This window comes from Cydia amplana, chromosome 12 (genome assembly GCF_948474715.1).
Source record: "Cydia amplana chromosome 12, ilCydAmpl1.1, whole genome shotgun sequence".
Lineage (NCBI taxonomy): Eukaryota > Metazoa > Arthropoda > Insecta > Lepidoptera > Tortricidae > Cydia > Cydia amplana.
The window spans coordinates 9888616-9912827 of NC_086080.1; the positions used below are offsets into that span (position 1 = coordinate 9888616).

At 38.9% G+C, this 24212-nt stretch overlaps 1 protein-coding gene across 1 annotated transcript in view; it reads right to left on the reverse strand.

Annotated features, from left to right (window-relative positions):
* Positions 1-22655, reverse strand: part of LOC134652995 (rho guanine nucleotide exchange factor 10) — a 46591-nt gene extending 23936 nt beyond the window's left edge. The window contains exons 1-4 of the mRNA XM_063508268.1: positions 22505-22655; positions 15709-15811; positions 6737-6947; positions 2213-2389 (exon numbers count right to left, since the gene is read on the reverse strand). Of these exons, the coding sequence (XP_063364338.1) occupies positions 2213-2389; positions 6737-6947; positions 15709-15811; positions 22505-22580 (567 nt within the window). The 5' untranslated portion in view covers positions 22581-22655. The remainder of the gene's footprint in view (positions 1-2212; positions 2390-6736; positions 6948-15708; positions 15812-22504) is intronic.
* Between the last annotated feature and the right edge of the window lie 1557 nt (positions 22656-24212).

Consider the following 24212-nt stretch of genomic DNA (forward strand, 5'->3'; position numbering starts at 1 on the left):
ATTTTTTAACACATTCACTGCCAAGAGCATGCCAGGTATGTTCATATTGTTCACTGAAAATGTTTCGAAACAAATTGTGATCGTATAAACTCTTCATACAATTTGCGACTGTAACAAGTTAGATATGGGGTTTAAAACGACTGTTTAAATTAAATCAATTTAAAAATAGTTACTAAACCTGAAAAGTCGTCCGGCCAAATGTAAGTTGCTGTAAGCCACCCATAAAACTACAAAGCGGTAAACATCGTTTTTGGCTTAAAGCCAAGGGTCGGTCCGTGTAATCAGATTTGCTAACAACACAGCGCATATTACTTAGTTAACCCCTCGTATGCTTAGACACGGATCCGTGCGTGGGAATTTTAATCTATTGTGGTAAATGTCAAGGCCACTTTTTCAATGATCTGACAGGCAGCATACGAGGGGTTAAGCTGTCATTCCTCATCCTCAAGCCAAATACTTTTAGAGTTAAGGGAATGAAATGCGATCCCGTTGTCCATATTCTCTGACAACTTCATATAGATCTTTAAGATTATTGCTGAACGAGAGTTTTTTTTGGTTTATTAGAATTTTATTTTGACTAAGGCTTTTTTACGCAACTAAGAAAATTTTAATAGGTACCTAGTCACAATGACAATAATATGAGATTCCTAACGGCTTTCTTGTTAATTATCATTGTCACTTCTCAATAAATGGTATCCTTTTATGAAAAATGCTTATTTTGAAAAATACGCGTCTAGAAAAGATAAAAACAAATTGCACTGGTTAATATTTACTGGTAGGTTCACTGAGAAAGAAATTCGAAGTTTGAACTTAAAGGCAAAAACTCAAAACATGCCGACTCTATCAAGCTATAAATAAGATGACAACTGCGGTTAGGCATATAATTAACTTAATTAATTTATCAACAATTGGGAGTTGGTACTAGCTTAGAACATGGCCTAGCAAGCTCTATATGGACATTTTTACGTTACTAAAAATCCGAATTGTGCTTTCTAACATCAAGAGTTTGCAACGATACAGCCGTTTAGATTTAACAATCGCATAGCATCATCCTTTCTGCTTGATAAGAAAAAGGCGTCATCTGCTTAGCAAACCGCTGTCGAGTCGATTATCGAATACGACGGTCAGGCCATAAAAGCGTAGTATAGAACTGTGATTACGTGGGTGATTTTTTACGACCGGCGACTGCACACTGCATTGTGCGTGTGTCGCGTTATCAACAGTATAAAACTTACGTTGACGAGCCGCTGTAGTGTCGCGACGTACGAGTTCTCGCTGTGTATGATGGCGGCGACGACGTGCCGCCGCCGCAGCTGCACGGCCGTCAGCGCGTCCGGCGGCTGCGCGAGCGACGGTGGCGCCACACGCCCGCCGCGCACCTCACCGCCGCATGAGAGTGTGTCGCGTTATCAACAGTATAAAACTTACGTTGACGAGCCGCTGCAGCGTCGCGACGTACGAGTTCTCGCTGTGTATGATGGCGGCGACAACGTGCCGCCGCCGCAGCTGCACGGCCGTCAGCGCGTCCGGCGTCTGCGCGAGCGACGTTGGCGCCACACGCCCGCCGCGCATCTCACCGCCGCATGAGAAGAGTGTGTCGCGTTATCAACAGTATAAAACTTACGTTGACGAGCCGCTGCAGCGTCGCGACGTACGAGTTCTCGCTGTGTATGATGGCAGCGACAACGTGCCGCCGCCGCAGCTGCACGGCCGTCAGCGCGTCCGGCGGCTGCGCGAGCGACGGTGGCGCCACACGCCCGCCGCGCACCTCACCGCCGCATGAGAAGAGTGTGTCGCGTTATCAACAGTATAAAACTTACGTTGACGAGCCGCTGCAGCGTCGCGACGTACGAGTTCTCGCTGTGTATGATGGCGGCGACGACGTGCCGCCGCCGCAGCTGCACGGCCGTCAGCGCGTCCGGCGGCTGCGCGAGCGACGGTGGCGCCACACGCCCGCCGCGCACCTCACCGCCGCATGAGAAGAGTGTGTCGCGTTATCAACAGTATATAACTTACGTTGAGGAGCCGCTGCAGCGTCGCGACGTACGAGTTCTCGCTGTGTATGATGGCGGCGACGACGTGCCGCCGCCGCAGCTGCACGGCAGTCAGCGCGTCCGGCGGCTGCACGAGCGACGGTGGCGCCACACGCCCGCCGCGCACCTCACCGCCGCATGAGAAGAGTGTGTCGCGTTATCAACAGTATATAACTTACGTTGACGAGCCGCTGCAGCGTCGCGACGTACGAGTTCTCGCTGTGTATGATGGCGGCGACAACGTGCCGCCGCCGCAGCTGCACGGCCGTCAGCGCGTCCGGCGGCTGCGCGAGCGACGGTGGCGCCACACGCCCGCCGCGCACCTCGCCTCCGCATGAGAAGAGGTCCTCTTCAAGCTGGAATGAAAACGATGTTGTTATTACAATCGTGTAGAGAATATGCTAGTGCAGCTTGTGGTTGCAGTGAAGCTATGTATTTCTTCGCGTGGCAAACTCCCATTCTAACCTAAAATGATGTGCCACCTGAAGGGTTAAATGATATTGTGTTGAGGTTTGACACGTTATGGTGATATGGGATCAGGATTTTTGACTGCAATTATCGAAATAGAGTTGTGACAAGCGTAGGGGTTTTGTTGCTGGCGGTTTGCGGTTGTAGTTACGCTGTCATTCGTATTATATATACCTGCTTTGTAAATATATACTTAATAATTACATAATACACACTATTATTAAGTGGACATGGGGACCACGCGTTAAGGTAGCACATATAAGGGTTTCTTATCTATATCGAAGCATAAGTATGTTTCGTACTGGAAGATGGATAATTCGTGACCACTAATGAGAATTATTAATAAAAATAATAAATCATTTCTCTTCGTTACTCATCACCATCTGAGATGTAAAGCCTAACGTGGGATACTGACTGCGGCCTGTTGCCCGGGGCTATTCTTAGTAAATGCGTTTTGGTTCCTTTTTAATAGCCATTTTAACTTGCTATTATCAAGAATATAATATAAGCGTGGGTTTACGATATAAGTATTTAAAATGATTATTAAATAAGCAAGCACGCAAGCTAATAAACATAAACTTCCATGACCATAAAGAGACAACTCATGCAACTTAATAAAGTGTCGGTTAAGCGAATATTACGGTATCAGCGCTTAAGTCATGCGACTAAGGCTTAGGTCACCGCTGCACACACAATAGCTGCATAATTGCATCAATTACTGCGCTATGCAACATGCAACTGAGATACCATCCGCGATGCATGAGCACAGTGTTTGCTAAACAAACGTGTTAGGCTGTTTTTCCACCAGAGATGTGCGGTAGCTATACGATAAATGAGATAAAGGATAAGCTATGAAACTGTTTCACTAAAGCTAACAGGCACAGTACTGCGACTAAGCTCCCTGTGTAGAGACATGCTCGGTGGACTCGGTGGGCAAGTTTACATCAATCATCATCTATCAATGAAAAACTTGAACAATAAAACACTTAATCATACGCAGACCTTCAAGTCCTGGCTGGCCCAATGGACAGACGGTTTGTTTGTATTAAAAAGGTTATAGATATATAGTTAAAAGTGCCGTAAATATGGTACAAACATGCAATAAACGGACAAAAATGTCGAACAAGGATTTACATGCATTTTTATGAAACATGGTTAACGTTAACATGCTCCTTATGCTCGTCTCTATATTGTGTAGAAACTTAGAAGTATATCGTACTTCTCCATTAAAAAAACATATCATAGTTGAATCAGTTTCGAGTAATGCTAAGCCAAGATATATAAACGACATTAATTGGTGGACAGTCCTAATTACGTAGCCCAACACATCTCTCGTCGAAATAAGGATTAGCCAGTTGCGTAGAAATCACACCAGACAATATCTTATCCGTCACATGAACTAAACCAGACAGAGAACCGACAGGAAAACACATTTGCACGTAAACGTCAAAAGTAACATCCTCCACCACACTCACGTCATACTCAGCCATGCAATACTCGGCCTTATCACTAAGAAGCTTCACACAGAACATGGTTAGATCGGCGAGAAACCGAGAAGGGCACACGATTTAAAATTTACTTTTGACATTTACGAATAGCACGTTATTCACGTAATGACACTTAGAGCAAACTGAGATATTACAATCGTATACATGGATCTCCGTTGAGGCACTGTACACCCGCCCATGATTGTATCACCGTGTTTTTCTTATTATTTGTCCATAGCAAACTAGGATCGACATGACCGGTCGTACGACTGGTTGGTTACTGCGCTCGTTGAAAGAATGCCCAATGACCGCGTGAATCATTCTATAATATAAATGTGAATCATGTACATATATCCTTCCTCGTATTAATTTGATATACATGTAGTAATGTTATGGTCTGTGACCAATGAGCGGAGTCCTTTAATTCCAGAAATTGTCGGTGCGAGTCAACGGCCTGTTTGCGGTGTGTTGGTTCGTTGCGTTGTTTGCTTTAATGTGTATAATTGGAGGGAGACCTAGTTCATTAGTAACCCTAGCCTAGAATTATGAATGAGGACGTTAGGCTAACAAGGTTCGTTTGTGAATGGGTTTATTTTATTCATCATGACAGCTTTGTATGACGTAAGTCCTGCGAGTGATAGATGGAGTAGCCTACTATTTATTTCGTGTATTATGATGTCTTGTGACTCCTATGAGTTACATTTAAACTATGATATGCCTACTTACTTGTACTTCATTTAATAAAATATTGCACAGGGCCTTTCCCTCCACTAGGTGCCTACTTAACTCGTACTTGCGTCGCAGAGCCACCTGCGATAACACTTGTTTCTAAAACAAAGTATGTATTGAATTAACCCATTCCATAAAATATACAACGCTGACACTAAATACCAATAAGATTAAAATGTTATCCATACTGGAAAAAAATATGATTGTGTGATAAAGAAATGAAAACTTCCAATTGTGACCTAGGTAAATAAGGGACAATAGCTGACCACTTTACAACAAACCGGAACTTTAACAATTTGATAATTTCCACGATTTGCTACCTAAAATGACCAACATCCCACCGCAATGGGCATCACTTCAAACCAACGGAATAACAGTTCGGAAGTTCCGTTAAGAAAAATAAAAATATTGTGGCTTTTGGTGACTAACATGCGGTAGTGCTGTTCTACTTTAAATGCATTGTCATTGTCATCAAGTTTAAACTTTAATTGTATTATAATATAATACCTAAATAATAAATATAATTAAATACTTTTTTTACTAATGAAATGAACAGTAAGTGCGTCAATGGTTATTCATAATGCGGGTACAACAAAACTCCGGCGAGTCATTATACATACTTATATAAAAGTTGGAACAAAACATGTAGGTAAATTGTCTGGTACGAAGATTCTCGTTATTTCCTTCCGTCGTGTTACGTGCCATGTGTCTAGGGTTACCAGACGCCAGGATTTTTTCTGACATGTCAGTAATTTCGGCCGTTTGTCAGGAATGCGGCCGGAATACGAAAATGTCAGGAATTTTAGTGAATTAACAATATGTACCTAAAAAGGTACATTATTAAAATTTACTTATCTAGCATATATAGATATCATATACCTACGGCTAGACCCCATGTCGCCGGCCGATGCGAGCGTCGGGAAATTTTTTCGCAAATCAGGAATTTTGTCAGGAAATTCCAAATTTGGATCTGGTAACCCTACATGTGTCAGACAGTGCCTGGACGTAAACACGTAAACAAACAATCTTGATAACAATAACAACATTGCACGCTGTTGAATCTGTATTAAGGTCGCGGTGAAAGCAAATAATTATGGATTTGAAACTTGTGACTGAAAGCTTGTGTTATAAGTGTTTTGGTTGAGTTTGTTGAATTGATGGGTCCTGTGCGGAATAGATAAGCCAACAATCTTTTTTGGATCACCTGCTCGTAGAACCAGATAGTTATTAATATGTATTATCTAAGGTAAGTCGATCGATAGACAATATTGTTAAGTCTGCTGTCTGATACACAACGGAATAAATAATATTTAAAACCCCGTATTTGTAAGTCCAAACCATGACTAATACATAAATGAGTTTCTCTCAAAAGTTTGAACACCTGACCGCACCGTTTCTACAATTCCATTTAATACTGAATCACCGCGCCAAATCGTATTGCCCATTCCTTTGAACTTCGCTAAAGCAAAGTGGAATTTTATTTTACCTGTTTATTTTCACTGCTACTATCCCTCGGGTGATTAATTTGCTTTTAAGAGTCTATTTTTGACCGAATTCGAAAAAAAAATCAAAAACATCAGTTCTATTTCTAGAGATTTGTTGATTCGCTTGCAGAACGCGCAAAAACTTAATATTTTGGCAATCATGGCCTCCAACCAATCCAATGATGTCACAATATGAGAATTGCGTTGATTAAACGCGCGACGGTTTAAACGCGATATTTCTTTCTATCAAAACAATTTAAAGTTTTGAATGAGGCCAAAGGTGTTTAGAATGTTTCCACAATAGTATCGTAGCCAGCAATCATAATACCCATTTTCTTTAGTTTTTTGCGAGTACCTACGAGTAGTTATGTAGCCTTGCCATGCCATGCATTTAGTAAATAGTAATATGTCGTCGCCTGTGGAACGGAACATACCCCAGCAGGCCCAGTATATTCGCGTCCTGACGATGTTGCAGTAGCGCGTTATACGCCCTTCACAACTGAAGCTTTACAATATAGGTTGTTTGTTTAGTTACCTCTGGCAGCTTGGGCATCTTGTCGCTCTCATGTGTGTGCATGTCATACTGGTGTGTGGACCCTCTCCTGACGCTGAACCAGCGCGCCAGGCGCCCCCCGCCCTCGTCCTCGGGCGGCGGCGCGGGGGGCGCGGCCGTGGCGCCGCCGCTTCGCCAGCGCTCGCATAGCTCGCGGGCCCGGCTGAGGGTGTTGCGTAGCTGACCGCTGCTCCTGGAGGCAAAGTTGCTATATTAATTTTCACTTCTCATGCTCAAAAAGTGCACCTTTATGTCGTGCGTAGACGACATAAAATCGCATTTTATGCTCTAGAGCATAAAAGTAAAAATTTCTTCTAAGACTAAGGTATCGGTCTCAACAGCCAAACAGTTAAAACATATTGCACAATTTTACTGAGCAATAAAATTGTGTAGATGATAAAACTTGTTATATTATTTTATTTTTGCTACAATTTATTAGAAATCCGTATTTTCTGTCATTAAATTTAGTAAATTACACAAAATAGGAGTCGATTATCGTTCAAAAATGCTCCGAAATGTTTGACTTGGCAGAAAACCAAGCGTCTGAAACTCGGATCACATGTTGAAAATTAAAAAAAAAAATTAAAAAGTTAGTTGGCGGGAATTGTTTATGTATTATGTTCAATGATCGGAATAGGTAGTGCCATTTGGGGTGAATGACCTCAAACATTGTACTTAACATGGATAAGACTCGGGATTCCAAGACTCTTATTTTTAGGGTTCCGTACCTCAAAAGGAAAAAACGGAACTCTAATAGGATCACTCGTGCGTCTGTCTGTCCGTCCGTCTGTCACAGCCTATTTTCTCCGAAACTACTGGACCAATTAAGTTGAAATTTGCCACACATATGTACGTTTGTGACCCAAAAATGGACGTGTAACGTAAATAAATGAATTTTAAATATGGAGGCCATTTTTGGGGGTAAATGAGAAAATTAAAAAATAAAGTTTTTCAAACTTATTCTAGAAAATAGCCAAAAAAATGACCATTCCCCCCCCCCTTATCTCCGCAACTACTGGGGACTAAAAATAAAAAAAAATACACAAAATAGTTCTTTAAATAGATGACAGGAAAACCTATTAGAAATGTGCAGTCAAGCGTGAGTCGGACTTAATGTACGGAACCCTTGGAACGCGAGTCCGACTCGCACTTGGCCGGTTTTTTTCACAAAAATATTTCTTGGCATGTCTTTAATTGAAGTAGGTAATATGAAATCCCGGGGTGAAAAGGTATGTCCATACTAAGCTTACGCACCGAAGTCCCGTGAAATGGCACTACCAATTCCGATCACTGATTATGTTCTTTCGCTTTACGACAATTTCGTGGTGTAAATTGCCGTGAAAAAATACTCTTTTATACCTACAGAAAATGTGTTTTATTTTCCTCGCAATCGAAGTGAAAAGCAGAGTTTACAACAAGGGCATAGATGTCCATTTTTACCCTCGTCTACTATTTTGGTACAAAAAATTGCCTCGGGTAAAAATGGGTCACTTTATGCCCTTGTTGTACAATCTACTATTAATTACCTATAGCTCCTAATCTATGTTAGGCAAACAAGCCAGAGGTAGGCTTATAAATGTAGTCTATAAGATCTGTCTATTGAAATAAAACCGAACATGGATTGTCTTTGTCACGATTATGATCCTTGGACTGAATGTATATCTTTAATTAAAAAAAAATGATGCAACCTCTTTTGATCTAATGTAGCTAGCTGGCAAAGCGAGATTTATACGTGATAGTATTTAACTTGACGATAAACTTTTATCTTTAAATTATCCCATTCAGTTTCATGTTTATGAAAACGAAACATCGATAAGCAGTCAAGATATGTTTAACGGCCATTACATTTACATTAATTGACGTTTAATTAATAGGATCTGAGCAATTAAAGATACACGGAAGTCATTTAATTATATAGGGGGGAAACTTTATACGCCACAATAATCGGTGAAACTACAAAATAGAAACTGCAGATGGATCAGTGGCTCGGCGTTGTTCGTGGTAATAGTATTAGTCGCTCCGAGACCCTGATCCCTATTAAGGTTTAATGCCTTTCGCATTTCTTAATGCTTGCTACACACAGACCGGTATAGTAATCGGTGAAGTGGACTTAGTAGGTATACAGGATGAAATCGTAACTCGAGTCACGAAGGATTGAAATAGAAACGAGATAAAATTAGTTCCGATGAACAAATAAAAAAATAAGTCATATAGGTAGAAGTCCAAAGTTATCCAAAATGCGACTCTGAAGTCTACTGATGTATCGCTGGAAAGTTTACAAAATTTGCACGGATTTTTTTTTTGTCGCGATAAAAAAAAATTCCTATAGGCAGATCGTCTTAAGTCTGCCAACTCCGGAGGGTCAAAAGTTTTTCGTGTCAATAAAAATGTTTCTTCTACTTTTTCCTAATCTGAACACGCTACCGAATATGCCAACGGATCTCCACTGTTATTGTTACACTTTGAACATCTTCTATTTCATCCTGTCCTGAGTATACTGGTTGCCGTTGTGCTACCTGTTTAGCAGATACAGGAACCGTGCAAGTTTTTTACAGGCACAGACACAATTACCTTAGCTCATAGACTCGCAAATACTAGATTGCGTAGAAATGCGAATGCGTGCGATGAGAATGCGTCACAACAAGAAAATGATGATTATATAGCTCTGTTTTGAAACGCAACTGAGTTAATGTTTGGCATTGTACCAAATGTACGAATATCCTTGGTTACTGTTTACTTTACTCAGCTCGTAGATTGCATGCTAGGTCCCTAGTACTAATCTTCCTGTAAAGGGGCCCACTGATTATCAGTCCGCCGGACGATATCAGCCTGTCAGTTAGAACAAAAAGTTGACAGTTCCGAACAACTGGCCCCTTTAGAAATAAAAGACTGGGGCCCCATTTCATGTTGATTTATTAACTGTCATTGAAATCTTTTCTCATGAATTGATAGGTTATCACACTTATCACATAATGTGACATATGGCCCGACATTGTCGGGCCGAGAGCGGAAACAGAAGCTCATAACCATGTTTACTGTAACTTTCGATTATTAAGTACTTGTAGAGGTAATAAATAAATAAATAAATGTTATAGGACATTTTTACACAAATTGACTATGCCCCACGGTAAGTTCAAGAAAGCTTGTGTTGTGGGTACTTAGACAACGATATATATAATATACAAATACTTAAATACATAAAAAACAACCATGACTCACAGGAACAAATATCTGTGCTCATCACACAAATAAATGCCCTTACCGGGATTCGAACCCAGGACCGCGGCTTCACAGGCAGGGTCACTACTCACTAGGCCAGACCGGTCGTCAAATACATTCAGGTATAATTTAGGTAACATTAATTTTAGCATCATTTGAGTTTCACGATCTGGCATTACAACAAGTCAAATAGCCGCCTGGTATTTAAATATCGTAAAGCATTGCATCAATGGCAGATGAGATCTGCGCTGTCATTGTTGAAGCCAAGCAATCGACTGTCGAACAATCGGTCAATAATAATAAAATGACAATAGAGCAATTAGCTTCGATAAATACCTTCTAAACAACGAATCCCACCGGAGCGGTGACAATGTAGGTAAGGTACTTACCTACTACGTGTATAACAAAGAGCCCTCATAGGCTGTTATAGGGGACAGCGGGCTCAGCACGGATCCATTTTTATCCACTATCACTAAGCCCGTCACTTTCGCACTTACATACTTGTTAGAACGTGACAGGCATGGTGATAAATGATAAAAATGCTACCGTGCTACTAGGGCAGGAAAAAGTACTTGAATCTTTTAATTTTAACATCTTACTTAGTTTTACAAAACTGCGTTTATGAGTAATTTATGCTTGTACATAAAACTATGAATATAATTTGTTGTACATATTAAAACTATTTATGTCATTTAAAATATCTAAATGACTTAAGCAAAAAACATGATTTAAGTTTTAAGGACTTGTTACCAGGACTATACTCAGTTTAAGCTGCGTACGTAGTTATTAGTCCATAATAGAAACTGTGATGATGATGAACGATGAAATATCGTCCGTGGATTGCTTAGTTGCCTGAGTAGTTTATAATAAACTGTGTTAGCGTCAAATTATTTTTCTTATGCAGGTGTTTGATGTTTCTTGCGCCTCGGTAACTAGGGCAAACAAGAAATCCATGGTAGATGCCAAGGTTAATTTCAATGCAAGAATGCTGATGAACAAATATATCGATCAGTACTTAGCACACTTCATATGTTAGTTTGGACTTCTATGTCTAAAAAAATCGCTCACTTTGCCTTAAGTACTGGGTGTGCAGATTTGTATGAAAGTGAGTGCCTCAACATCAGGTCGTTAGTGTCTTCTTCTTCTTCCGTGTCGAGGTTCCCTTAAACAATGGATGCCCAGAAAGCGGCGGTGCTGACAGCCCTGACCGTCGCGTCCATCAGTACGATAGTGTCAAATTATTATTTTTTTTGTCGAGCGGGCCAGATCCTAGAAGTCGCGGGTTAAAGTAATACATACACATGTCATCGTTCTCAATCCGTAGGATTCCCAGGTGGGACAACGAATGTGAAACAACTGTAGATATTTCAAACAATGCCTCATTTTCCCAGCACACGGCCAACTGCACTGATCAAATACTCATGAAAACATTAACAGTTTTTTTGTTATTTTTTATGGCTGGCTTTAATAACGGAACTAAGCATTTATTAACTACAATACCTACTCAAATACTTATCATCAATATTCTATTTGCACGTTGATTAGTTTAGAGATCAGAAGCTACACCGGTAAAATGCTCATGCAACACAAGCAATAGTCGTGAACTCACAGTACCTATGCAAAACCTAGCCGGTTATAGCTAAATGAGACCACAAAATTCCTTAACAACAAAGGACCTACCGTGAAAAACGAAATTTCGCTTTTCGATATTCATACGATAGAGGCAGATAGCGAAATTTCGATTTTCGTTTTTCGGAGTAGGCCTCAGGTACCTAATGGATAAACATTTGTAGTAGGAACCTATTCTTCTAACTATATCATCATGCAAAGATACAAGTTACATTTTATTCATGAAAAACATTTGAAACAAAGTTATTCAGTACAATATTGTTTGTTCAGCATTTTCAGCAACACATTGAAACTATTGAAAGGTAAAGAATGTAAACATAAATTATATTAATTTGTAAGTATAAACATGGAAGGAAAGGCAGCCGTCGCCCTGTCTGGCTGCCGTATCATCGGTTTATCTGCAGCGACCTGTGTACCTACGTGCAAGATGTAAATCATACGTCGCGACTTATATGAAGTCATCCTCATATTCATATAAACACAGCGAGATAGAGATAATTACGACTCTTAGGTACTTACATGTAGGTATATTTTACACATAATATATTATATTGTTCGACATAAACACTTTGGCGATTGCATTAAGTCTTATTTTTTAGGAACTGCTATTTTACAAATAAACTATCAAAAACTGCTTAAATTAGTCATTACTACGTAATATCAGTACGAACTAAAATCCGAAACTGTCACATTTACTGTCTATCAGCAGGTAATTGAACATAATTACCATTTCAGTCAAAACAGTATCAGTTATATCAGTAAAACTATTAGCCATTGATCCCAATTAGTGAAAATAAACTCAAGTCAATGACAAAACAATTACAGCTAACGAATCACGATTGATTCTAGTTAGAACAGCTATTCTATTTTAGCAAAGGTTTCATTTTGCTGCCGTATACGGATGGACTAGTAGAGAGTTGGAGCAGGTTTTTTTCCCGATCATTTATCTGATTACCAGTATAGATGTATTATTGTAGACAGTTATAAACTGCCATAAAAATATCATCCTTTATATACCTTAATCCAACGAGACAAGGTATACCCGGTCAGTTTATTATACTGCTGCTGTAAGTATGGTTGTCTGACAAATTGATTATGTCTTAAATATCGATAGTCACTTGAGATTCCTTATTAATTGTGAAATCGTTTTCATGTCAACTTATTTAATCAAATTTAACTACCATAAGCCGCAAAACAATCCGCAGTTCTAAACGGTTAAAAAGTTGCTAGACGCAGAGAATAATGGAAGTTATTAGGACTTAATTTCAACTGCACTTACATATACCATAGACATTAGGTACCTCGGAGAACAGCAACCAATATAATAAATGAATAAGTAATGGGTTTTGAAAAAAAAACACGTTATTTAGAATTTAGACACTAGTTTATAAACATTTACACAGGTATTTATCTATGAGAATAATCTATGCAAAGTACTTTTAGACTGAAAAATTAAATCTGGTAAATCATTAAATTAAATAACAAAAGGAGCATTCAAGGTTTACCGACTCTTTGACTTTGTCTTGAGTTACACTGGCAATGAAAAAACGACTAATTTAATAATGTAAAATATAAGTGTGCACGACAATAGGGGCCAGAATAATTACGCTTCGCGGCGTCGATTTGAATAGCATATTACCATTATCAGTAACATGCAAATTAATGTATGTCTGTGCATTACCGTGCCCTGGGCCTTGACATGATTTTTTAATATTATCTGTTCGGAGAATGTCACGCCTGTTGACTGTAGATTGCTTTATGTTCGCAGTTAGGCGCGATATGATAGGTTTTGTAATATAAAGTGTGAATTAGGTGTGTCTTCAGCGCTAGGAGATTCAATGCCAAGCAAACAATATGCCGTTGTTTAACTATAAAACTTTATACATAATAAATTTCGAAAACAAATTAAAACTTTAAACAACGACTTTACATATTTGTTATTGTTACGCGATACGTATGACCATGATTATGCATTCTGAATGTCATATATTCAATCTTAAAATTCAACTTAGTATTTACTTTGTATTAGCTAATCAAATAGGGAACCGTACATAATAGCGATCATTATGAACATTAGTAAACAGTAAGCAGGAAAGGCCTTGCGCGCTCATCTTGTTTATAAAGCGTGCAATGATCGTTGTCGGAGGCAGTGCCCTCGGCTGCCCTCTGGAGTTTGAGCGGGGCACAGGAAATTCCTGTTAATTGGTCCTGTAGACCCGCTAATTGTTCGGCGCGACGGGACCACACCGCGGAGGAAGTCGCATATGCCAACTGTCAACATGCTGATGAATTTACGAACGAGAACGTGAACCATATTATGATTACAAGCAAAACAGTGGTTTATTGACATAACAAATGTTTATGAAAAGTGTAGCGTATTGCTGCGCATAATTCGGCTGGGCATGCCTTGTTGTTTAGTTAAAAATAAAATACTTGCCCACAGAGACGTCAAATGACAGTGACACATTTGAAACTAGCAACATCATGCTTCCCACTCGTGTTCTATAAAAACAAGAGTGTTGAGGGGGCGACAAATTTGGAAAAAATAACGAAACATTAATATAGCCACTGTTTGCTTAATTACTGAAGTCAAACAACGAAAAACGCGCGCCCGGTTCCGTCCCTCGGCTTTAATAGACTAGAATTGGTCCAATTTTGGAATAGCTATCAATCATACTTAGCCTATGTAACTACTTCCTTAGTTTGAAATTGTAGTGTTTCGAGTACTCAATACGACCTTTGAACAGCACTGCACTGTGTAATTTGTGATAGATAAATGTAAGTAGTTTATAATGACGTTTATGTTTTATCCTGTGCATTAAGACTTGATTAGATGGATAGTGGAATGCGTAGCGTAAATTAAAACAATCAACCCATTGTGTTATAAAATATGAGCCGTATGGCATTGAGCTATAATCGAAGAGACACATGTGATATTTGATTCGACATGCAATAAAATTATATGAGTTGCGTCTGACATACCTACCACATTCGATTCGTTTAGAGCTCATTAGCAATAAAATACGATTAACACGTCTAAACTATTAAAATTAAAGTACATGAGCAGTCGCGGTTAACGTTCAGTTATATTTACATGAGTAAAAGAGTCCAAGTTAGATTTAATATAGTAGTTTTGTTAATTCCTAGAATTCAGACTTTCCAGTAGTGCCATAGAACTTGTCTGAATATGAGAAACTATTTCTCCAGAATTACCCCTGTTCCTATGCATAATGGGAAGTACCTACACATGGCAACCATCCACGATATGTAGCGGTAATGGGAGTCATCATAAAGCAAACGTTTACGAGTGCAGTACAGTTCCAAGTACGCTTCCTCTCTTTACTGGAGAATAATTAACTCTTAGAAATAGGAATTCACAGAAACAATACGACGGCGAACTTATCCCATTCGTCTTAGGCTGCGTGTCAATATGAAAGAAAATCGCGCAAGAAATCTCGTGAAAATAACGGGCGCGCAAGGCTCAAATGTAATAGGTACGTGTTAAACTGTCGTGTAGGAGATTTGAAACGGCAGTTAACACTTGGAAAGAGCTGTCCAACGAAAACGGTCGAGTCATTTCGCGCCAAAGTTTTCTTTAACAGGCAGCTCCTATCACCTCAGAGGTAGCAGGTAGCAGCTACGGGAGCTGTGGTAGCAGGTAGCAGCTACGGAAGCTGTGGTAGCAGGCTCTCCATGTATATAGTAGTCGGTTCTTAATACATACTACATTTATGCATTTTAGACGATACTGCCGTCTTTAAGGCAACATTTTGTCTCCTAGCACGAAAACTGGGGGTCTGCTATCGGCTGGGGACTGGGGTGGTGCGTTGGGTTTGGCAGTCCACCGCTATCATGCTTCTGGGGACCAACCACTGTTGGTGTTGATATTGGCGCCGTAACTGCTTACATTCATAATCATTTGAAGTCCACTTCTAAATGGGCCACAGATTACCAGTTCGCCAGACGATATCAGCCTGTCACTTGTTCGGAGCTGTCAAATTTTGCGTCTAACTGACAGGCGGATATCGTCCGGCGAACTGGTAATCAGTGGGCCCCTTAAATCAGCTTCCAGTCCAGTCCAAATGAGCTAGATACAAATTAGGTACCTGGAGTCCAGGGTGGAATTGAGCCGCTGCGAGCGCCGGAGCGGCGCGTTGCGCACCGCGCTCACTGGTTCCTCCCAGCTGCCGCCAGCCGAGCGGTGCTCATCTAGAACAAACGGAGCTATTTTAAATTTACATATAAATGCCACTGCTGGATAAACGAAATGTATAACTATGTTGTATAATGTATAAGGTTGGTACGCAGTATTAAACCACTTCATCGAAATTGCGTTTCTATCCACCTAGTACGGAATACTTTGGTTGCGTGGGATTCTGTTCGTGTATAAAATATATTTAGATGAAACAAAAAATACGACAACCTATATACATAGTTCGCCTTTGTACTTCTTACTAATTGTATGTTATTTTTAATATGTCTTTTTGTACAATAAAGAGTTTACTACTACTACTACTACATATGTTATGCATGTCATTTATAATAGTTTATGTAGGTATATCCATATTTTTCTAGAATCATTTATTACTCCCGTTACACCTAATTATGGTAAGAAGTGCTATTGCTTATGATTTATACAATCTGTACGTTGTTCATTTATTGAAAGATATCTGCAATCGGTATTACATCGTGTTTTAAAAACATTTTGAACTGGCATGCCTATCTAGTATAGAAAACAAACCTGTCCCCTGTAAATCAAAATGACAAACGAAAGAGCGTATGTATTTTAATTCTCCCTTCTAATTAGCATGCAGTCATCTCAGTCATCTCAACATTACGGTTAGATATTCATAATTATCATGTTGCGCTTCTATTTAGAGATAAACCAATGTCAGAGGAGGCATTAATAATCGCGCTTCGGGCACCTTACATTTAGCAGGTGGGCGGATGACCAAAGCTGTACTCGAACTTCAAAAATATATTCTTGATTAGACATTACTCGCTGTGTATCCCACTCGGGGATATAATGTGCGGGTGAGATTGCGAGTAATGTCAAATCAACTTCCGATTTTTTTTATCGTATGCCGCTCCTGGACTGGGATGCTCTTGCGCAAGTACGCGTAATGGATTTTGATTATCCCGTTAACGCTATGAACGAGTTTAGGTAATAGATTATCTTGAATTAAGTTTGGAGATTTAAACTTAAAGTTATGTTATAATGAAATGTTCTGTTTCCAATTATGTTTTGACATATTTAAGCTGGATCTATATCTGAATCCCTAAAGTCTTTTCTCCTATCTTTGCATTCCCTAATATTGTTTGATTCCATAATGATCAGTTGTCCTAACACTAAAAACCCTAATTTTGGTTTCCCTAATTATTGATTGCTTATCCTAATGTTATTAAGCATATTTTCTTTTTTGCGAGGGTCGCAGTTCTAACCCTAACCTAACCCACTTTTGTGGCAGCAAGTTCTAAAACCTAACCATTTTTCAGAACCTTACATTATGGAAAATAATCGTTATGACAATTGATCGTTAGGGCATGTGCCCATTAGGACAAACTAGTTAGGGCAAATGACTTTAGGACAAACGTTGTTAGGGATTCAGAATGACACCCATTTAAGCTAAAGGGGAAGTTTAATAAATAGTTCCATTTGTGGGTGTCATAAATCGTACAAAGTTTCTTAACAAGCGCTTATTGCGTAAAACGAACGTTTATACAGTCGCCATCATATATATCCGAGCTGTTTACATATACCTATATCAACATCATGACTATTGTTAAGGCATTAGCGAGAAGGTAGTTATTCTCCAACACTCTATTTATTAGTCCAGAGAATTTTGTATACTTAGCGACTTTATGTGAGAAATAACAGAAAATTTAAGTTGCTTGCAGGATAGTTATGTCAAAACAAAAAGTTTAGTAAAATCTACATATCTTTGGTTCTTTATAAAGAGTTGAATAAGGCTCCCAGGTGTTTGGCATTGACAGTATTGTCCCAAGCACAAAAACGGTCAGATCAAAGAACCATATTCGCTGTGATGACAGGCAGGATTTTTTATAACCGAATTTGCTCATTAAGTCTGCGGCCTTGAAACTGTAAGACAGTGTGGGAGTAGCGGCGGCCACGTTTTGCTACCACGTTGCCGTTTAAATACGTTTTAAACGGGCGGAATTAACACTAAGACGTAAATAATGTCAGTAAAGTATGAAATGATTGGTTAACATTGACTAATTATGCTAAGAAGGCTTTATTAATTACAAGGAAATCGTACAGCTAACAGAAAAGTGGCTACTCGTTCGACCAAAATAAAAATAGGCACACGTTCTTACGTTTTTATTTAACTTAAGCTTATGCCAAAACTATTTACGTACTTACTTAATACATACCTACTTTGTTTGCTTAGCTTACTAAAATCATTAAAAAACATCCATTAAATCAGGAAGAAGCATCCGTCCTCATCAAGTCATCATACGAATATTCATGCAAAGACATAATGGAATACGTACTTATTTTATGTTTCTTTATCAATTTGTGTTTAATTTTACTAAGTTTATCACTCTTTTTTGTTCGTTTCATCGTATCATTCTTGTGTACACTACACCACAATGTATTCATCACTCCACTGTATTAAGTACACATTACATAACCTCTGTTGTTCACTGTAAGGTTAAAGATCACTGTAGAAATAAGGAAGTTTATGTAAAACATCTTAACATTACCGACGACTCGAGTCAATTTCGAAACTAACATTTAGTTTGAAATCAGCAAGCGCGTTTAACGAAAAACGTGTTCCCACCACAATGATTGACTACACACTAAACTATAACTTCTCGGTCTTCTCAATGGACGGTTAACGAGATACTTTACTAAATAATAATAGTAATTTGATCGCTCGTAAGGATACCTACTCACTACAGGGTTGATGACCTATCTACTTGTTAATGGGTTTCTGAACTACATTTGCACAGTTGCAAGGTAATTAGTAGAATGTTATGAAATGAATACCATTGTCAACAATATTGACCCACATGTGTTGAAAATAGTTACGGCTGTTCGGCGAAAGTAATAAATTAGTCTTGAACAAATTTAAGAGTTATAGTTATTCAATTGTTTATTTTTAAAGTTGTTACGAATGTAACCTCGTATTTGTGTGTAGAAGGTGATTATGTAATCTGAATAAGTTTATAACGTATTTTTAATATCAACTGTTTCGTGATATATTAAGTACAGGCAGTACGGCCAAAAAATCAACTCAAAGTAGGTTGTGAGTTCGCCAAATTCAAATTATAGGTTTTATTTAAAAGAAATACTAATTCTTTCGTCAGTAACAAACTTATTGCGTTTAGTTCATACTCATGTTATACAAACGCAAGGTTGATGATGGAGAAAGAGCAGATGATAGCATCTTATCGCTATACTGAAAAAAAATGGCCCTTTTTTCAACCAGCTGCTAAGCGACAACAGATGCGCTAACAGGTAAATTTCCCATACCTATATATCGACCAAAATGGGACTTTAAACCTCATAATAATAAGAGCGTTAATCCATGCGTACCCGAAATGCAAATATTACGGGACTAACACTCAAAACCTTTCGTGCATATCTACTCATATCTAGTGCCTTTGACGCCGCAGTTGCAAATGCCAGCAAATAAAAATATCATATCAAATATAATGAAAAAAAAAACAACAATATTTCTACTATATTAAACAGTTTTGTAAAAAGATGGTTGACACTAAACTCTAAAATTCTGTATATCTCGATGAAAATCATTCAAAATAAAGTCGAATATACTGCCTTCATTGCCTTTTGGATACGTGAAACCTTAACAAAATGTCACTTTTGCCTGGAGTTACTGTTCTAATCTTATTCTATTTACTTAGATGCTTAAAATCAAAGAAAAGCGAGGCGAAAGTAGTTTGACTAGTAGCCCTAGCCCATTTCGTTATCTAGTGCTCGGAATTAAGACGACTGCATCCTGAACAGCGATGACCCCCCTTTCGCTACTCTAGATAGAAGTATGGCCCATAAATCAAACAGTAGATAGCATTACTTGGAAGTTTGTAACGGGGTAAAGATGCTGCAAACTAGGTCTCGTATTTTTCTGGTAACATTAGTACTGGTACGATGCCGTTTATAACAGACAACTACATAAGGCATTCTTCTAGTTACGAGCTTGATTATAAAGGGTATGATATCCTCGCGAGAAGAATAGCGTGGTCAATGGAAGGGTTAGAATAAAAATAGTAATAAAAAAATTTGCGACCCAAGAACCTATTAACAAATATCTGAAATAGATAAGCCTCAAGTTTCACGATAATCACTACATAGTATAAAACAAAGTCGCTTCCCGCTGTCTGTCTGTATGTATGCTTAGATCTTTAAAACTACGCAACGGATTTTGATGCGGTTTTTTTTAATAGATAGAGTGATTCAAGAGGAAGGTTTATGTATAATTTGTTAACCCGTGTGAAGCCAGGCGGGTCGCTAGTTTTATATAAATAAAATTGGTATGAAATGGGTAAAATATTTACCCATTTCATACCAATACTTTCCTAAATGATGTTGTATAGAGAGAAATTCATAGAATGAGGTTCTCACACTGGAGGAATCTGACTTAAAGTAGATCTAATTTCGTATGTACGAGTATTTGTAGTTGGTCTTATTAGAGGCTAAGGTATTGTAAATAGAGAAATAGCAGGTCCATAACAAGAGCAGATTTATGGACGTTTTGTATCTAACGATCTATCGCAGTAGGTCGAGATCAGAGACGCCGGCGCGGGCGCGCCCGGTCTCACATACAACACACTGGTAACATTTCATAGCAGTAGTTTGACTATAAATAACAAATTATCTTATCAGTGGCTAAGAATAAAGCCGACAAAGCTAAATCTTATACCCATGCAACTTTCCGTTTCTAAGTCTAGAAAATTAGAAGAATTTAAATTAGATTATAATTGCAATACCTGGTCATCTAAGTGGGTCGAAATCGTTCGAGAAAACCGGTGTATTTTCTGTAGACATTACAAAAGATAACTATTATATTACGCTTGATACACACCTATGTTAACATTGTTAACCATCCAGAGCTAAATCGATGTAAGTAGGTAAACGCCCGCCGTCCATAACCATAATTTCAGTGGGTAGTTTTTGCCACGCCGCGACTCTGGTCTATGAATTATGAAGTTAACTTACTGATTGTAATAACATTATCGTGCATGCCTTATTGTTTGAACCGGCTAGATGGTATGATTCACAACCGTTGCAAGTTTCAGATAAGAATGCAGCAAATAGGGCGTTGCGAGCTAACAATCGGGCTCGAGAACATTATGCGCTTGACACAATTCCTGACCGTGGGTTCACATTGCTTTTAGAGCTTAGACGATTCAATCCCTAGGCTTTAGGCTAACCTAACAAGGACTTCGAGATCTGTAACTTTTTCTTTTTAGCCATATAACTCCTGTCATTCTTCTTAGTCATGGTTTATTTTACAAGGCCCTTCCTATTAGTAGTACGAAAAGATTTAGGGATGATTCAGTCCATCGCAGGTCCGCTGGGCTGGGTTGTGCTTGTGTACAACTCATGAAGCGAGATTTCTAACAGCTATGTGTGATTGAAGAACGCACTTGTTCGACTGCGATCGCCTTGCATAAGCGATTGGAATATCCTCCCTGAAATATTATGCGGGATCGCGCACGTATGGGCACAATGACGTTGAATGTTTAGTTTAATAAGGAGATGTTTATAGGTCTGTTGCCCGTTGACTTCAATTTAGAAGTCATTGTTTTTAGGTTGACAGTAAATTCACGATGCCGTTATTCAGACGTTGAACTACGATTGTTTCAAAATCAACGAGCTAGACACCTAAAACATGAATCAACATATCTGTGTTGTGTTTGGAAGTGTTACACACTTTGTATAACATAACTAAATAAAAAATCCGCGTGAGATGTTTACTTATTCGTCGATATTTAGAAAAATGCCGCGCCTGCTCCTTAATGAGATCACTTAAATGTATGGTGCGTGAACAATAAATCAGTCGAATCCTTTAAAATATAAGTATAGTAAACATAACATTGTAATCTATCGCGACACAATTTTGGAACAAGTTGTTCTAACGATATTCAATCGCTTAATAATTTCACTAAGTCGGTTGTGCAACCCGTGTGGCAACCGTCCATCGGGACCAATTCCGTAAGTGACGTTAACCATCTGAATAAACGTAATTGAACAATTTCTATCAACCCATTGCCCTTATCTACTTGCTACTTGTGTGAATTGGTACCACAGCTGCCGCTAATCATTTTTTATGGGACTCTTAAATTCAATATTCTACGATGTTAAACAAGATGTTGCAAGCTCTAATAGAAGAATGGTTTGCAGACGTAATTGCAATGCTGAATGGCTATTTACTCGTATGTTCGTAAAAGTGAGTGCAAAATAGTTGTGAAAAGGAAAATCATCGCGAAGTACCTATACACATCAAACCACATCATAAAAAGTTTTAAATAATTTGATTAGTATTAGAATTCAATAGGTAGACTGTAGTTGTAACTCAAGCAACTAACGCAACTAACTTTCATTTCAAAAAATAGGGCGTTCTAAAATTAATACACGAGATAGACGTACAAAGTAATTAAGATAATTAAGGCGCCAAAATTAGGTTTAGTTTTATTTTTAGCAGTAACATACATTAAGGGTAACATTCAATTTCTGACCGCAGCTGCACTACTGGTACTGAACGCGTCGCTGTTACTATCAATTTCCATAGTAAAATGAACAGTGCAGCTGCGGTTGGAAATGGACTGTCACCTTTAGTCGACATGAATTTGCATGCAACTTAAAGTCGCCTCGCTTACTAAACATGCGTTTCATTCACAAAAAAGTTTGTTTACCAATCTGTTTGTGACTTTCCTCGAGCACCGGACATAGCTTCACCTTATTTACGACGATCACCAACGTAAACTGCATTGTCTCACAACACACACTCGGCTGCGTATTTTTCTCACATTGCCACTACGTTTGAAGAGATGCATTGTACGCAGCGTGCACTCGTCTGCACTGTCGGTTTTAAACTAACCCGGATTAACATAATTGGTCACAATTGGTTCTATTCCGGAGCCATGTTGAATTTTAATATCAACATCGGTGGTGACACAGTACAGGGATAATTATAGTAATCTTCCCGAGTATTTAGGATACAACATTTGACTGTCAAATTTAGATTGCGATGCGACGGTTGCTCGTCCCAATTGATCCCGGGTAATTAAGGCTAGCGGTGCCCTTGTATAAACATATATCGTAACTTATTTCGCATAGATATGTACTTTTGTTAGAAGATGGACTACTGTATACAAATCTTCTCTGGTTATGACTGGCGTTCAGTCATTAGAGTATTATTATTAGCCCACAAACAAAGCTAAATTGTAAATGTGCGCCTCCCGCATCAATTGGGAGCGCAACGGGGGACTCGCGGACGGAAATAACACAATAATCGCTATTTCAAGGAATAGCAGGGATAGGATATGTTCGCATTAGCGAAATGTTTACGACTCGATGGACCGGCCGTTTTCAATCCGAGGTTTAGTAATTTCTGATCTTGACATCTACGTCATCTCAAGGAAGATAAATGAGAATGTACCACAATAATTGTTATTTCAAAGAATAGCAGGGTTAGGGATTTGCTCGTATCAACCAGCGAAATGGCACGATTGGCACGCCTTTAGTGACCTACTTAGGCTGCATAAGGCAAAAGGCAAGCAAGATAACATGAGGATTTTACAAAATAACCATGGTTTTGTAGAAAAGAGTAAAGGTTCATATCAGCGAAAAGTTTACGTATCAAGGGATCACTTGGATCTCTAGGGTGACTTGGATCTCTACTCAATAAGGAAGGTAAAATATAAGGATGTGACATGATGCGCATGCTATATGCAGTACATGCACAAATGCGGGCCAAGTTGACGAATTCGCGCTCATATAATAAATAAAAAGTGCGTAGTGTTGCTCGTGTCACTGTAGAGTAGGAAAGTATAGTACATATATATCTTTTGTTCTTATAAGAACTGTGTAGAGAGTCTATCTTTATTTCAATACAAATGAAGTTTTGATTGCACAGCGTGGCCAATAGTAGTCGTAGGATGCTGGCTTGAATAAGCTGACAGCATTAAATCAATTGAATTGAATATAATTTTGAATCAACTCTAGCTTCGAAAAACACACGCACGATTTGATATTATCAGAGCTCGGCGGGGGTGAGCTATTTACCTTATAGTTTGACAAGTCTTACGTCATATTATAAGGAAAATAGCTCACCCCCGCCGAGCTCTGGATATTACCATTAATCATTGCTACGATTCCGATTAAACAATATACCCATATACGGTCATATGCGAACGATTTCGCGTAGCATCTGCCTTTTATAGAAATTAAATATTGACGCATATAAGCGGTGTTATTTAATACAGCGAGTGGATTTACATTACAATCGGAGCCAACGTGCCAGCGTGCGACGATGTTGACGCAGTAATGGAGACCGATCCAAAAATACTTACATAGCAAGACTAGCGCGAGCTTCTGATTTATGTGAGGGCTAAATATTTC